Raw genomic sequence first — 18,255 nt, 5'->3', positions numbered from 1 at the left:
GAGAGTGCCGTCCTCCACACAACCTCTGAAACAAGATATGCATCCCGTCCGCCACATTTTCACCACCATAGTCATGGTGCAATGTACTCTATGGAGTATTTTTAGCTGGACCAATTAGAAGCCAGATGGAATGGTGTCTCCTCATTGATACATTTTGGCCTCAACCAGTTCTCATTCTCCGTCTCACCATCGTCAACCTGTCATTTGTCTTGTAGGTCGTCAACTTACCTGGTGCCATATTCATCAATGTTTAAAAAATGCAGGAAACCACGTTCTTACCAAGCTATTTCAAAGGGATCCAGTGTTCCAGTGGCGAGGTGCCTTGAAGATTGCATTGCATAACATTGATCCATCCTTGTGCACGGCATGTTTTAATGTTTTAACTGCATATATACAAAAATTTGTCGGTATCATTCAATAGGTATCTATTCTGGAGACATGCATCACACATAATTGGGTTGCCAAACCTGTCCTAGCTTCCACACTCCTTTAGATTTCTTAGGAGCGCTAGGATCACCGATAAGCATTTTGATGTCTCCATTGTCACAACATTCTCACTTCCCATGTTTCTTCACGCACTGTTTCATGTCAGCAGGACAAGGCTTTTTCCTTAGGGTCCATTAGAAGTTTGGGAGCCCTTCCTCCATGTATTAATTTAAGGAACCTCTCCAAACACTGTGCTTATTTTGTAATTGAAAAGCCCAACTATTCAAGACTATGTATTGTTACACTTGGAAATATTTTCTTGAATCTGGGAGTGATATTCCCCATCATATACTCCTCTACGTGGGATGTACAGCACTGTCTGTGAACTGCCTCTGTCCCACAACAGTACCCTTAATGTTCTATTAAGCTTAGAGAAGAGTTTGTCTTGTTTCTGGACAGGTGTGCTTTATACAATATAGATAAGTCGTGGTGAATAATTCATTTTACATTTAAAAGCTGGACCCGTTTCCCTGAGACACACTTTACCTGCCTGACAACCTTGATAAAATCTGGGCTGAATTTTTTATATCTGTGGAGCTGATACTTGAGGTGGGACAATTCTGCCCTAGGCGGAGCTAAAAAGAAAATCTGGTGCCTGCCCTTCGTCACTGATGGTTGGTCAGACTCTTAGAAGGACTTGCCTCGGCTGTCCTGATGTCAAGAGCCCTAGCAGCTCTCATGCAGCTCCTGAGGGGAGGCTAGGCAGGTCTGGCATTCTTCTATATCGTGACTGCTGTGGGAATGACCTGACAACATTTGGGATATAGGGGTGCTGCTTCCAACATTCACTATGGCAAAGGATAATACAAAGGATAATAAGCAGGTAAAACTGGATATGTTCATCAAAATCCTTCCTCAGAAGACAAGTCCTCAGACTGCCTCAGTCTGAAGCTACAGGACAATGTGTCTCTCATTGGTGACGCCTGCTCGAGCACTGATTCATGTTGCAGGCCATACCATCCTCATGACAGGGACCAGAAACCAAAATCTGGGAAGTGGGTGCAGATGTGGTTCTCCTGCGGCAGGCCGTGCACAATATGACCAGCCATTTCACTGAAACAGTGAGCCGCATATCTGTTTTGGAAGACTCTGTGAACACACTGAATCAGAGAGTCCAGAAACTGCACAGTTTGTCTGATGAAATGGCAGCAAGGGTCAGAGACACAAAGGGCCACTCCTGCCTTCACCTGGTGGGTTTCCCTAAGGGAGTAGGAGGTAGCCACCTTGAACAATTCCTCAAGACCTGGATCCGCACATTTGTGTTTGTGTAGAAGCTCTCCATTTGCTTTCTCATTGAGTGGGCACACGGGGGGCTGGCACAGAGGCCTCTGCCAGGGGCTCCCTCCTCACTGCATCATAGTCTATGTCCTGAAAGAAGGAGAGGTTACTAATAAGTCCTGCAAAATCCTATTTTTTCTGATTACACTAGGCTAGTTCAGCAACAACAGAAATCCTTTGGACAGGTAAAACATAAGCTATGTTCAAGGGTGCTCCTGTACCCGGCTAAGCTGCGAGTCTTCTTCCGGGGACAGGCCCTGTTCTTTTACCTCCCAGACCGCTTATGGCAGTGGTGGCGTACAGGTCCCTGCCCAAACAGGGAGTCAATCACCAAACATGGATGAGAAGAGGTTGGAGGGGCGGCCAGAGAATGGCGGCCCCACCTGGATGCAGCGGAGACGCTTCCGGTCACAGATATAAATCAATGACAGAGAGGGCTGACCTTTTAAGCCATAGCACTGCCTGATATCTTGACTCAACAGATACGGACAATGGTAGGTGCTTTCTCTCTATGGACCAACAATCAGTAGCAAAGCCTCAGGCTGAGCACACTTGAGGCTACAAAGACACACGTTAAATAACAATAGGTGTTGCTTCTTATTCCCTCTTTGTTGTTCGCCTTTTTTCCTCTGGAGGTCTAAAGGGATTTAAATCAATTATTTTAAGCTCTTGTTCTCAGTTAGGGTGACAAAAGATTCCCGGTGAGAACTGTAGGGAGGGGAGCATTTAGGAGGGTAATGTCAAAGTTTACTTTGTCCTGCATTCTTTACAGTTGGCACTGGCACACAGCAACTGCGCACACAAAACACTACCCCTTAAGAATCTCAACACAACAACTAATGACAGACATTAAGAGAGAGATTGAAATAATGACCTGGAATGTTAATTGTCTCCTTGACAGGATTAAGCAAGGAGCGCTCATGCGATATGCTAATAGACATGCCTTTGCTGTGATTCTACTGCAAGAGACTCACCTCCTGGGCTCTAGATGCCCCTTTTTGGGATGAAATGGGTTCACTACAGTATTCCACTCTGACTTCACCAGGGGCTCCAGATGAGTGGCAATACTGCTCAACAAATCCTTGCCATTGGTTGTGTCTAAGACTCACATAGATGGGCAAGGCCATTTTGTGGTGCCAGAGGAGGTTTTGGGAGGGATCCCGTGGGTACAAAGCAGTGTCTACATCCCTTTCGCCTTGAATGGTGCCAATTTGCAGACCCTTTCAATTGTAACTCCAGTCTTGAAAATTTCTTTATGACAAACAACAGTTTAGGTATAGTTGCCGGGGTCCAAAATCTTCAGAGAGATCTTTCTAACCATGGACTGGTTGAACTACTTTTTCATGGCTAGCATCATGGCCCACGTAGCATCTGGCATTTAAACTCTTGATGGCTTGGAGATGATTAATTTGTTGACCTTCTACGAACAGGGGTTACTCTAAAATAAATGCACCCTCTATGTCCTCTAGGCCTACTTGAGGCCTTTAAAACAGTGATTCTCCACCGCACACGGCAAAGAGGACATAGGGAGAGGGAAATCATAGAATTAGAAACTCAAATTTAAAACCTATTGAATACGAAAACCACAAGACTAACTGAAGAAGGGAGGAAGTGGTTGCAAGATATCCGTGAGACTCTAAAGCTGAAACTATTAGACACTGCCAAAAATGCCTAGGCTATTTCCAATATAAAATGTATGAACAAGGCAATAAGTATGCTGCTTCACTGGCTGTCACAAAAAGAATTAGGAACCAGGATAGATCCTACAGTTCGTGTGACTGATGGTCCCTTGGTTACCAACTTAGTTGAGATTGCAGCAGAATTTGTAAATTATTATTGCGAGCTCTATAGCGAGAGGCCCCTCCTCCGCTGGCAGTGCTGTATCCCATCACTAGAGACATGGCAATGCAATAAAATCCCTTTCTGAGTCTGACTTAGATAGCCCGCTAACCCTGGAAGAAATCCAGGCAGCCACAGTCGCCACACCCTTAGGCAAGACTCCAGGCCCCATTCTCCTCCCTATAGAATTAGTTTCTCCTCTCGTCTTATACCATATGTACAGAACCTCTTTCAGGTGGTAGAACGCACAGGCTCCCTATCAGATGACCTCTAATGCACATCTATCTCTACCATTAACAAACTCAACAAGCTTCCTGACGAGTGCCCCTTGCGCAGGCCCATGTGTTTACTTAACTTTGAGATTAAACAGTTATCTAAGGTACTAGCCACTAGTATTGGTCAAAGTAATTGGGATATTTGTCCACCAGGATCAAAGTGGGTTTATGCCCAGTAGCAATATGAGACACTGTTTATGCCACCTACAAATGGATATGTCCTAAATAGAGGGTTCATAGCATAGGTGCTTTACTCGTGCTGGATTATGAAAAACCTTTTGACACAATGCACTGTACCTTCCTTCTCCAAGTGTTGCGGAAGATTAATATTGGTCCTAGGTTTGTAACTTACATGGCGGCCCTGTATAACCTGCCGAGGGCATAGGTAAGCGTTAATGGGGTGCTTCCCCCCTTTTCAATCATGTGTGGTACGCGCCAGGGCTCTCCCTTCTGTCCTCTTTGCACTAGCAATAGAGCCATTGATGGAATGGATTAGTAGAGATGCGCAATTAGCTGGATTTCTTTGGCCAAATGGATTAGAAGATAGGATGTCCCTTTGCACAAACAATATGCTGCTATATGTCCAGCACCCTAAACCTTCACTGCCATGACTGATACAGATACTGACTGTCTATAGCGACACGTTCAGATCAACGGTTAATTGGAGGAAGTCGACATAAGTACGACATAAGCATGCTCCTCCCTTGTTGCCCACATCCACCCACCTCCAAGTGACTGAATGCCCATCTCAATATCTGGGCATGTAAAAAAACTAGGGTTCAACAAAAAGTGTGGGATGTGAATATTCTCCTGATAATATGACATAACCAAGAGAACTTGGATACCTGGGTCTCCCTGCCACTTAACCAGATTGTTAAGAGTGGCTCTATATAAAAGATGGTACTTCCCCCTTCCTCTATGCCCTTCCAACCAAATTATCCATATATCCTCCCATCCACCTTCTTTCCCGACCAACAGTCACTCGTTGCCAAGTTCTTTTGTGCAGGCAAGCTCCCTAGAATTTCGTATGTCACATGCACTTTAGGAGTATATGAAGGAGGCCTAGGTTTGCCGGGTATGCAGGTTTAGGAGTATATGAAGGAGGCCTAGTAAACAATTTGATCCTGGTCCCAAATATCTCCCAATTTAGTGATACCAGTTAGATTCCATGGGTGGAACCTGGGTAGCTGTGACATGTATTAATCTAGTTCCAAACCCATGGAAGGGTCTGGGCAGTAAGCTTACCAAGTCGCTTAATATGGGTCAGGACTGTCCGCCAACACAAAAGTGGAGGGAGTGTGATTGGTGGCAGTAAACGAGGGGGGTGGGGGATGCCCACCATATAATAGGCTCAGTGTCCTTAGTTTGTCAAGGGCTTCCATTTCCATCATCCAGGAAGAGTTTTGTTGGTAGATGATATGCAGTTGGAGGACATTTTGGAGGGGGCTGGGAATGTTTTTAAGAAAGAGTTGGGATGTTTAAAAGGTTACGTACATAAGATTACGTTGAGGGATGATGCTCACCCAAGTTAGCACAAGGTTCGCAAGATACCATTTGTAGTCAGGGACGAAGTCAAAAAGGTGATAAGCAACATGTTGGCAGAGGGTATTATTGAACCTGTTGAGGTTTCTCCATGGATTTCTCCTTTTGTCATTACACGGAAAACAGATGGTAAGGTGAGATTGTGTGTGGACTTGAGGTCTGTGAACCAGAACATTGTGGTGGATGTTTACCCCTTGCCGAATATTAATGAGTTGTTAACCTCGGTCAAAAATGGTAGGTTTTTCTCAAAGTTAGATTTGAGAAGTGCCTATCATCAGATTAGGCTTCATCCTGAATCCAAACACATTACGGCGTTTGTCACTCCAGAAGGTACATTTCAATTCACCGCATGCCTTTTGGTTTGGCATCCGCGGCAAGTGTGTTTCAATGAATGATGGCCAAAATGTTTGGGGATGTTAAAGGTGTATTGTTTTTCCAGGATGATGTACTTGTCATGGGTGAAACAGTTGGTGAACACAATATCACACTCAGAAATGTTCTCAAGATTATTGATGAAGCTGGCTTGAGTTTGAATAAAGAGAAGTGCATCTTTCTTGTAGAGGAAATTGACTACTTAGGGTACTCAATTTCTAAAGGGAGTATCAAACCAAAGAGAAGTTTATTAGAGGCCATTAGGCTGGCACCAGCTCCGACTGATAAGGAACAGTTGAGGTCCTTCTTGGGACTCGTAGAATACTACTCCAAGTTTGTGGATAAGTTTGCAAGCAAAACTGAGGATCTACGAAAATTGTTGAGGAAAGGGAGTAAGTTTTGTTGGTCTAGTGAGCAGACGGTTTGCTTCAACAGGATCAAAGAGGAAATTTGTGGAGCAGGTATCCTAACAGCTTTTGACGTTAATGTGCGCTCTATCTTGACTGTAGATGCCAGTGGTACAGATTTAGGAGCGGTGTTGTCACAGATGCATGATAAGTGTGAGAGGACTGTGGCGTTTGCGTCTCGAACTTTGACCCAGACAGAACGTAACTATTCTGTTATTGAACGAGAGGCCTTGGCGGCTGTCTGGGGTACAGAGTACTTCAGAATGTATTTGTGGGGATTGGAGTTTACTTTGAAGAGTGATCACAAACCACTGTTAAGGATACTGTCTGCTGGTGGTGCGGGGAAGGGGTCAGCAAGGTTGGCCAGACTTTCTGCTAGACTGCAAGAGTATCTATATTGTGTGGAGTATGTCCAAGGTTGGAGAAATGTCCAGGCTGATTGCCTGTCCAGATTGTCTCTTGACTGGAAGAAAGTTGATTCCCAATTGATAAAGTGTTGTGATACGGATGATGCAGTGACCTCCATTGGTGATGTGGTTGAGTGGGGTTAGGTACATTTACGCTGGAGGAATGGGAGAGTGAGATGGCTGGGGATGATTGTCTGAAGTGTGTTTTCAAACTAGTTTCTTTACGGGCCAGAAGAGAGAGATCTCTTCTGCTGTCTGTGAGGCCATTTCTGCATGTGTTGGACGAATTGTCGTGTTGTGGGGACAGTGTGTTGATGCAGGTAGAGCGTTTTGTTCAACCAATTGGGTTAAGGTTTAAATTATTTTCCCTAGCCCATGAGGGTCACTTGGATCAAGGAATGACAAGCAGGAGGTTGAAAGAGTTTTTTTGGTGGCCAGGCTTAGATGGTCAGATTAAGCATTGGGTGGAGCAGTGTAGGCTGTGTAAGGAGAGTGAAAAGAGGTTGAAAGTTGGTGTGGGGAAGATGGAAGGACACATTGAAGATCCTGGGAAGCCCTGGCACACTATTTGTTTAGATTTTATTGGTCCACTGTTGGAACTTCCTCTTCAGATGCGCTTTGCAGTTGTGGTGGTGGATGTACATTCAAGGTGGCTAGTGGTTAGGTTTGTACGTGACGTGACCACAACAACTACTATACGAGTTTTGGAAGATATTTTTATGGAAGAAGGTATTCCACTGGTTTTGATCACGGACAATGGGACACAATTAACTTTGAAGGAGATGTGTGCGTTTCTGAAAAATTGTGGAGTGCGTCACGCCAGAACATCCTTGTATTATCCTCAGGGTAATGGCATTGTGGAAAGGATCAATAGATTAATCAAGGGGACAGTGCAGTTAGCTCTTGCCAATCATTGTAGTGTCCGGAAAATGATTGTTGATGTGGTACGGGCTTATCGTTCCACAATACACTGTATTACTGGAGACTCTCTTTTTTGTGTGATGAGGGGGCGACCAAAAGGCTCGAAATTGATTCCCTCCTGGCTTCAAGAATGGGTTGCTTCAGGTGGGGACAGGATGTCAAGGGGTGACAAGGATGTGATTTCTCACCACAACCATAAATAGAAGGTGGGGGAATGGGTTGAGATCAAGTCGGGTAGAGTCAAAGGGGGCGTTTCGAAGTTTAGAGGTCCTTTTCGTGTAAAGAATGTGGGGAAATTTCAAGTTGAGATTGAAGATGGTGAAAAGTGGAATGTGAGGAATGTAGCTTTGTATCAGAGAGGAGGAGTGCATGCTCGAAGTCAAGGGGAGGAAGAGTGTTCTAGCTCCTTCTTCTGGGGAAATGAGGGCAAGAGGGATGTTGTTTCTGATGACGTAATTTGTGAAGAGGATGGAGGAGTTGAGGTACAAGGCGCAAGTGCTGTTCATGATGGTGTGTTGCAAGACACAGGAGAAATTCATGAGAGTATGAATCAAGATGCAAGTGCACCTCATTTAGGCACAACCATTCGTAAACAACCGACAAGAGTGAATAAGTGTCCTGATTATTTGAAGGACTATATTGTGAAGTAACTTTTGATTTTAGAATGTTCCTTACTTGAAGAACTATGTTATTAGTAACTTGTATGCTAAAGTTCAACTCTGGTTTTCTGTTTCTTTCTTTCGTTTTCATTTTTTGAATTTTTGTCATTCTTTATTGGTTACTCATTAAGAAGACAAGAGGATATGTTGTGTTTTGATTCTTGTCGTTCTGAAGAATGTACGCGTCCAAACATTCTGAAAAAGACAGTTACTGCTGCCTTTCCAGAGTGGCTGGACGCTAGGTCGCGTTTATCAATAAACTTATGATTAATACCTACATCTGTTGTGGATCCCTGTCTTCTTCCACAACACGTAGCTTAGCAACCAATATGCAAGAACCATCCTGGAGTGTTAATGCCTGCAGCCTCCCAAAGGTTCATCCTGGAAGAGGTTCTATGATCAAGAATAGGGCAATAGCTGGACTGTGGAACGCTATTCTGCAAAAACCATGTCAAACTAGGGCTTTTCTTCGATTCCCAAGTAAGTGGCATGGTTTTCAGCATCAAGGGTGTGGTCAAGCATTACTAAAGCACCCTCTTCAAATAGGATGTGTTCTGGGAATCCCAATCCAAGATGAAGTATGCTCCTTTTTCTGTGATGTTAGTTCTTTTCAACCATATATAGCTGGACTGTTCTGTACAAATAATTAATCACAACACATCTGTTCCCTGTTTTTGTTGTGTTCTTCATCCTGTTGTTTCTAGTTTTGTTCCAGATGTTTGTATTCTTGGAGTTGGAATGTCTAATCGATATTTCATGTGGTTTTTTGACTGCCTCTTTCTACTTCCTGTGGGGAGTTTGGTGCTAGCCATTCTCATTATTCTTGCCCTGCATCTGAGGACAAGAATCGTAAGAGGAGATTTTTCCTGCACTCTGACACTGTCTTAAAGAAACACTTGATATCGTTCACGTATAGTATTCTGAGTAGGGTTGCACTGTAGCTACTAGGATAACTCACCATCTAGTCGAGCAAACTAGGAGACTTAGCAGACAGTCCCAGCATTTAGTACTTGACAAAAGGCTAATTAATATAAATCTGATTTGTTGGCCAGGTTTCCCAAAACAACAGTGAATACAGAATTCAGCAATGCTCCATTTCCATATTAGGGCAGCAACTGGTTCAAATGTAAAGGCCTATTCAACTAATCAAAAGTAGTGCCAGCACTATAACATTAAATATAATTCAGAGTCTTCGTGGTTTCTAAATAGGAAGGGAAAGAGGAATCGTAGAGGCAATACAAGAGAGGCTTATACAGAACCTTATAGATTGGGAAATAAACAATCCTCTAAATTCACCATAATCACAGTCCCAGGAGAAGGCAGCTGTATTCCATTAGCACAATGTTTGACCTAATCCCTGGTAGTAGAATTTTTAACCTCATGTCTGCTATGTGTAGGACCACCAAAACTATACCAACTAGCATGGCATTCTTCCTCGTATATCTTGAGGGGGATATGATGACTGCCTGTAACTAATACAGATCAAACTCCAAGACTCCACTAAGTCACCCAGTACATTCTCCATTTCTCATGCTCATACAGGCACAGGAAGTAAAGAAGCCTAATAACAAAACTTCTGGTGCGAGCTTTAGGACAATTCTTCTAATAGCCCTTTGGACTATATTTTAGATTGTTTAGCCTTCAGCAGTTGTGTTTGGCCCTGCATGTTGCGCATACAGTCAGGGCATATTTATGTCCAAATGACGCAGCGCAGCAAGTCACCTTGCTGCGCCACAGGGAAAGGGCAGGAATGCGCTGTATTTAAAATAATACAGTGCATTCCTGACTTTGTCCCTGTGCTGGTGCCATTTTGGCCGCCTAGCACCAATGCAGGCATCCTTGCACCAGGGATAACTTCCTGCACAAAAACAATCCCCTAAGGCATATTCCTCTTTCTATGTGTGCTGCAGAAAGCAACACACATAGAGGAACTAACGAGGAGAAATAAAAATATTTCTCCTCATTATGCCTCATCTAGGAAGGTGTGGCATTTTGGTGCATTCCCAGGTCTATCACTTTTAATAAATCTGGGAATGCATCACGCAACACCCATGGAATGCCTCCCTGGTGCAAAGTAATGCAACGCTGCGATTTGCGCTGTGTTGCTTTACTCTAGATTTATGAAGCCACTCAGGGCCATGCAAGGTGGCCTTTGCGTGGTTCATAAATCGCATATGGCATTGCCTTGCATGGTGCAAGAGTGACACAAACCCACATATAAATAGGCCCCTCAGTGTGGGCAGGGGTTGGAGGTAAGTGTGATTCATGGCTATTGTTAGAGTTGTACTCTCGATTTCACTGCCTTCGGTGGCATCACACTGCCCTGCAGGTAGCATCTGACTTGGACAGCTGAGTGGCGTTGCTGCAAGGAATAGCAGGTAAGTTGGCAATAGTAGCCTCTGGATTATGGCTGTCATTGTATCTGGTTAGCTTCATACCCCAACCAAGTCTACATAGTTACCTTTTGTCTACGTTGGATCTAAACCTGAACTCCTTTCAATTTTTTACCTAGAAGGTGCTCTTGCCAGTGTAACAATGTTGGTGCAGAGATGGAAAAAATTATTTATTTGATAGCAAAAGCTCTCTATGAAAAGTTAATAACCACTCTAAATTCACAGTATTTCTATTGAATGTAGTTAAATTTATATGATTTATGACCTACTGCTAATAGGAGATCTTACAACATATATTCATAATATACAAATGTTTGAGACCCACAACCTATATGCAAAAACCTGTGCATGAAATGGTCATCGTGCCACAGCATACCATCTATCCCTCTGGTGAATGCTGAAGATGGGTCCATATAGCTTTTGAAACAGGTCACTTACTCACTCTCATATACCAGAAGGATCCGATCTGGTATTGCCCAATGCGTAATTATAATGTCACAAAAGCTCTACACACCCTACCACCTGAACTGGCCTTGCAGCAAACACAACAATCAATAACAGAATATTGAAAAGAGGATGGTAGATCAGTGAGAGAATGAAAGGAAGGAGTGAGAAATAGTCATTCTCTTAATGAAGGACAATTCTGACCGAGATGAGAAAAGAAAGATTAGCTGCCCAGACAGCTACAAGACAGTAGGGTGGTGACCACACTATGGCTCCTGCCGCGGTAACGAGTGAGGGGAAAGGTGGGGACAGCAGTTCTGAATGGTGCACTCTTCACCTTAGCGCAAAACACAAAGCACACAATCAGGCTTACAGTCAGCACATTTTAAACTGTCTTTTACCATACTCACCCATCATTTGTCAGATATCCCATGATCAGTCAATCATTGGATTCCCAACAGCTCACCCCTGAACATTATCATTCACCAGTGTTCTAGACACACCTTGAAATCATCACCTTGTGAAATCACACAGTACCCACAACCCAAACACCCTAATGTGAATACCACCGAAGCAAAGCCATAAACCTGCACAAAACCACTGACAAACAGCACTGCGATCCACCTCACTAACACAAATCATAGACATGCTAGTATAAATCCTGCATAAACATACTGCCCCCTCTGCTGCATCTCAATTACCTGAACAGTGATGAGTATATAACACCATACTCCAGCCTGGAAATTAATAATTGACCACCCAGCACAGGACAAACGCCTATATGCCACGACACACCCACGCATACAGATTTAAGCACAAAGATCTACAAGGTCTAAAGCAATTTACCTTTACAAAAACCCACAGAAATCAAATACAACCTACATTTTAAACATAGTCTCTGCTAATCTCACAAAATCAAAAATATTTCCTGGTTTTGCAATTAAAAGCCCAAATCTAGAGGATGCCCTATGATGAGAGGGAAAGGCGCATTGGTGTACTACAAATGTGAATACCATAGTATAAAGCAGGGCAACTATTTCACTGCCTGAAAAAAACAGAATGGAGTGTGTGTGGTTGACTATGGTTTAGATTATGACATTGTTCGAGCATTTGCTAGGTGTGTGCATAACTTAAATCTTGGGTGAAAGCGCTTGGGAGGGGGCTGTAGCACACTGTGCGTGGTGTACAGGTGCCAATGGACATTCACATTAAATTTGTTCTCATTACAGTTTAAGGAGATGGACATTATTTGCTATAGAAAAAAAATCACCAAAACAGGCTGCGAGAAAGTACCTTGTGATGTCAATGAGAAGATGATCTACTCCACACCGATTGGGCGTTTTTAGGTGAACTTACCATGGTGTTTTGCTTTCTTAGCCCAGACTGCGACATCGTCTTGTGCTCGCCCATCGGTAAACACAATTGCCACTTTGGGCACCCTGAACACAGATGCTCTGGCCCCTTCTACTTCACTGAAGCTCTTGTAGAACATGTGTTTTAGGGCTTGCCCCGTCATTGAACCTTTCCCCATGTAATTCATTTGGGACACAGCCTTCTTCATCTCCTGGGCTGAGCTGTGCTGCGCCAAGGTGAACTCTGTGCGGACCCGGGTGGAGTACTGCAGCAAGCCCACTCTTGCAGCTTTGGGGGAGATCTCCAAGGAATCCAGAATTCCATTCACAAATTGCTTCACTATTTCAAAATTGTCTTCTCCAAGGCTTTTGGATCCATCAATAACAAACACAAGATCGATTGGTCCTTCGGTGCATCCTGCATAATGAAAAGAAAAGGATTGTATAATGCAGGTCAATGGGCAATAATGAAGTGTTCAAGTGATGGAAATGGAATGTTGTAATCTAAATAGAGGGCAGGGTCACCTTCAGGATTTATACAACCTTTTTATCAAATATTTTTAATGAATATTTGATCACAAAATTGCCAAAAGACATACATTGTAAATCTAGTGACTGTACAATATAATGACATAGCCAACCCTGTGACTAAAAAGTGCTATTTTCGACTGTACTATAATATGTGTGTTTGTGCCGTACTATATATTCAAAATACATTAAAAGGTTAATTAAAGCTAACAGAAACAAGAGGGTGGTGCTAGGTAAGGGAGAGAGCGTGATAGAATCCACATACGATACCTTAGAAATTGACATATGTAAATATACATACATGACCCATACGCTATTTTACACATAATCAGGTTTGATAATGATATCGGATTATATTTTCGGGGATTTTTTCTTATTCTTTTATATGTTAGGATAGAATTATTTGTAATGAAGACTAGCATTTGTTGACCTTTAGAATTCTATATTCGAGTTTACTAAATTCCTTTCAAGTTGAAGTATGCTGAGTAAACTATTTCGACATAACAAAGGAGAAAAGTTCCTATGTTCTTTCCAATTTTGTGTAATAGTAACAATAACAACTAATATCATAATATTAGAAAGTTTACTTATGCTTCTGGAAAAGGTTAGAATCGTAGACACAATACAAGTATTTTCCCAAGGAGTGGAATTACTGCCTAAAAAGAAGTTTAATTTTATTTCAGATTTTATTTTTCAAAAGCGCTTGAAGTTTAGAGCTTTACAGAATTTATGCTTATATGAACCAATCAATTTTTTTCATTGGGACAATTCTTGTAGCGCTGAGGTTTTCCTTAAATAAATGTGCAGGTGGTAATTAAGATCTGTTAGAGAAAAATGCAGCAAAACGTTGATATTCATCACCTCTGAAGCTCGGAGAAGCGTGGGTGTTATATAAGGCTCATTAGAGGTGTCAGCTGCTACCCCTGGCTTGCACCTTGCGACTTCTGGCCTCAAAGGCCGCAAGGGGCGGTGCCACAAAAGCAGTAAGCAAGGGCTCTCATCAGCTCTGTTTACTTCCATTGGCCCGCAGCTAGGCTGTCCAGAATTTGAGGAGCAAAAACTGGGACAGGTCAGACATAAAAGGAGGACTAAAGGCAATACTCTCACTTTTATATCTGCCTGGCCCGTTTTTTTTTGCATAGCTTTGTGAATGTGTGCCTATATGTGTGTGTGTGTGTGTGTGTGTGTGTGTACACACACACATGTACAAGACTACATACATAAAATGAGTTATGGCTTGACCTTCCACCCTGCACCCCCAACCCACCCGCCACCCACCTCTCTCTGCTCTCTACTCCATCTCTCTGCTGGGAGCAGACAGGGGGCTGGGTTGCCTGACAGTAACAGATAAAATACTTACATTATTTCATACTTTATAGGCCTCTTTAAGTTATGCTTCCCTAGATGATCTGACCTTTGTCCCAAAAACCGGGACATTTATTTAATAATATGATCTTAGTCCCAAAAACCGGTACATTTATTTAATAATATGACCTTAGTCCCAAAAACCGGGACATTTATTTAAAATTAGAAGAAGCGTCGGGACACCGGGACAGTCCCATCAAAAACGGGACTGTCCGGGGAAATCCGGGACGTCTGGTCACCCTACCCGCAGCGAACATGGACATCAGGTAGTCTGAGTCATAAAATAAATGCATTCCGGGGTTGAACGGACGTTACACCGGAACAACGCATTGGCATCCTTTTACCTGACACTGGCATCGTTCGGTAGTGTGTGGTACCCTTTGGTGGCATTTGCAGCTTGTGAAGACAAAGGTAACAGGCGGAAGGAAGAGAAAAGAGGGAGGGGATAGTGCAGAGTGACAGGTGAGTGATAGGCGAGTGATAGGCAAAGAGGCGTGTGTGTCTCTTTATGTGTGTGAGAGAGGTGTGATATACAGATGTGAGCGGGAGGGAGACAGACGAGGGAGGTGATTAAGACACCGAGACATTCATAACAGACGAGGAAGAAACAGCTAGGCGAGGCACTCAGACAAGTGTAAGAAAGGTGACAAGGAGGTGGTTGACAGTCATCTGAAAGTCAGAGGGTGGGCAGGTAGACTTTAGTGTTCAGAGAGACACTGAGTGAGAAGAACAAATTACTTACCTTCGGTAACGCTTTTTCTGGTGGATACACTAGCTACCTGTGGATTCCTCACCTTATGAATTCGTCCTTGCGCCAGCATCCGACAGAAAGTCTTCTTCCTAGCTGTCCACGTCGACGAGGATGTCATAATGGCACGGCTCCACATGACTCCGTCTGAAGTCAACGTGCCAATAAGAGGTCCTCGTGGGCGTACTGACATCAGTTTCACCTAATTTTTTACGTGCCTTTGAGGCGAACAGGTGAGAACCGACCCATCAAAAACCATAAAGAAAAATATATATATACAATAACCTTTCCCATTAAACGCATATATTTATATAAATATATAAAAACATATATATATATATATTTATATACATATATCCAGATAAACAAAAATCAACCACTTACAAGATAACTGTGAAATCAGGCAGGCAACGGGGAGGCAGGAGGGACTGTGAGGAATCCACAGGTAGCTAGTGTATCCACCAGAAAAAGCGTTACCGAAGGTAAGTAACTTGTTCTTCTGATGGATACAACTACCTGTGGATTCCTCACCTTATGAATAGAGTCCCAAAGCAGTACGCACTCGGTGGTGGGTGCCCGCCTGATTACACAAAGAAATCTTGTAATACCGAGCGAGCAAAATGACCGTCCCTCCTCACTTCAGAGTCCAAACAATAATGTTTTACGAAGGTATGGAGGGACGCCCAAGTTGCCGCTTTACAAATGTCTACTAATGGAACTCCTCTCGCTAGGGCCGTAGAAGCGGACTTAGCCCTAGTAGAATGGGCCCTGATACCTTCAGGAGGAACTTTCTTAGCCAGAGAGTAACAAACTTTTATACACAGGATGACCCACCTGGAGATTGTTCGTTTCTGGACCGCTCTGCCCTTCCGCTGTCCAACATACCCTATGAACAGCTGATCATCCAGACGAAAGTCTTTTGTCCTCTCCAGGTAGAAACTCAGGGCCCTCTTAGGGTCCAACCAATGGAGCCTCTCTTCATCCTTAGAGGGGTGGGGAGGAGGGTAGAATGAGGGAAGGGTAATAGCCTGCCCCATATAAAAAGAAGTGACAACTTTTGGCAGAAAAGCCACCCTGGTTTTCAACACCACTTTATCAGGGAAAAACATGGTAAAAGGAGGTTTAACAGAAAGGGCTTGAAGCTCCCCAACCCTCCTAGCAGAAGTAATCGCAATCAAGAAAACAGTCTTTAAGACCAAGTATCTCAACGGGCATGAATGCATAGGCTCGAAAGGCGAACCCATCAGAAACGTCAGTACCAGATTCAAGTCCTACTGAGGCATGTGAAAGGGCGTGGGAGGAAACTTATTAACTAAACCCTTAACGAACCTATTTACAATCGGAGATATAAATAAAGAAGGTTGGTCCGGAAGGCAAAGAAAAGCTGACAGAGCCGCCAAATAACCTTTAACCGTAGCTACCGTACAGCCTTTCCTTGCCAAATCAAGAGCAAACAAAAGAATATCTGAAAGGTGGGCCTTTAAGGGATCTTTTTGATTCTCTCCACACCAAACCACAAATTTTGCCCACCTACCGGCATAAATGGATTTAGTGGACTGTCGCCTGGATGATAGAATAACATCCACTACATCCGGTGGGAAAGAAAAGGAACTCAGGTTGCCCCGTTCAATCTCCAGGCATGAAGGTGCAGGCTCTGGAGGTGGGGGTGTAGAACCTGCCCCTGCGACTGTGAGAGGAGGTCTGCCCTGAGCGGGAGACGGAGCAGAGGGCACTGAGAGAGTTGAAGCAGGTCTGTATACCATACCCTTCTCGGCCAGTCCGGGGCCACCAAAATGACTTGGGCCAGGTCTTGACGAACCTTCCTCAGAACCCGAGGAATCAAGGGTATGGGGGGAAACGCGTAAAGCAACTTGGCCGCTCCAGGACATCTGAAACGCATCCCCCAACGCTCCTTGCAACAGATACTGGAGGCTGCAGAACAACGGACAGTGTGGGTTCTCTTGAGTGGCGAATAAATCCACCTGAGGCGTACCCCACATCCCGAAGATGTAGAGGACCAGGTCTGGATGGAGACGCCACTCATGATCTACTGAGAAGTGACGACTGAGACCGTCCGCACGTACATTCAGTACTCCGGCCAAATTATTCGCTATTAAGCAAATCTGATGGTCCTGAACCCAGGACCAGAGTCGCAGAGCCTCTCTGCAGAGAAGGTACGACCCTAATCCTCCCTGCTTGCTTATATACCACATTGCGGTAGTGTTGTCTGTCAGGACCTGAACTGTCTGACCACGAAGGGAAGGGAGGAAGGCCTTGAGCGCCAAACGTACCGCCCGCAACTCCAACAGATTGATATGCAACATCTGTTCCGCTGGAGACCAATGACCCTTGATCTCCAGATCCCCCAGATGAGCTCCGCACCCTAGAGTGGAAGCATCCAATATTACTGTGGCCACAGGAGCTGGTAGTGAAAACGGTTTTCCTTGGGAAAGGTTGCCGTCTACGGTCCACCAATGAAGATCCGCTACAGCGTCCCTGGAGATCTTTATTGAATCCCCGAGATCTCCTTTGTGCTGGAACCACTGCCTGCGGAGGCACCACTGAAGAGCCCTCATATGCCAGCGAGCGTGAGTGACCAACAGAATGCAAGAAGCAAACAGACCTAGTAGGCGTAAGACCTTGAGGACTGGAACTGCTGCTCCAATTTGAAACATTGGAATCAGTGCCTGAATGTCCCGAACCCGCTGAGGCGGGGGTAGGCCCGAAACAATGTTGTGTCCAGTACTGCCCCTATGAACAGGAGGCGTTGAGAGGGCTCCAGGTGAGATTTGGGTACATTTACTGAAAAACCCAGTCATTCGCAGATGAGACAACACAAGCTCTGGAGTCTTGGCTTTGATCAACCAATCGTCCAGGTAGGGAAAAAACGCTACTTCCCTCCTTCTGATATGTGCTGCAACAACCGCCATCACTTTCGTAAAAACCTGAGGTGCTGAAGTAAGTCCAAACGGAAGGACTGCAAACTGGTAGTGTTGCGTCCCGACCACAAACTGGAGATACTTCCTGTGCAACTTGATTATTGGAATATGAGATTACGCATCCTGCAAGTCGACAGACACCATCCAGTCTCCTTTGTTCAACGCCAATAGTACCTGCGCTAGGGTCAGCATTTTGAATTTCTCCTGTTTGGGAAACAAATTCAAAATCCTCAAGTCTAGAATTGGTCTTAGACGACCGTCCACTTTGGGAATCAGGAAATATCTTGAATAACACCCCTG

At 44.1% G+C, this 18,255-nt stretch overlaps 1 protein-coding gene across 6 annotated transcripts in view; it reads right to left on the bottom strand.

Moving 5' to 3' along the window:
- The window catches only part of MATN2 (matrilin 2), a 508,152-nt gene that overhangs the window by 30,717 nt on the left and 459,180 nt on the right, over positions 1-18,255 (bottom strand). For all 6 annotated transcript variants that reach the window (XM_069220527.1, XM_069220524.1, XM_069220521.1 and 3 more), the window contains one exon: positions 12,380-12,793. In XM_069220527.1, coding sequence (XP_069076628.1) covers positions 12,380-12,793 — 414 coding nt within the window. The remainder of the gene's footprint in view (positions 1-12,379; positions 12,794-18,255) is intronic.

Source organism: Pleurodeles waltl, chromosome 2_2 (assembly GCF_031143425.1).
Source record: "Pleurodeles waltl isolate 20211129_DDA chromosome 2_2, aPleWal1.hap1.20221129, whole genome shotgun sequence".
NCBI lineage: Eukaryota > Metazoa > Chordata > Amphibia > Caudata > Salamandridae > Pleurodeles > Pleurodeles waltl.
The sequence above is the reverse complement of the archived record's forward strand: the minus strand, read 5'-3'. Positions and strand labels throughout refer to the sequence as shown.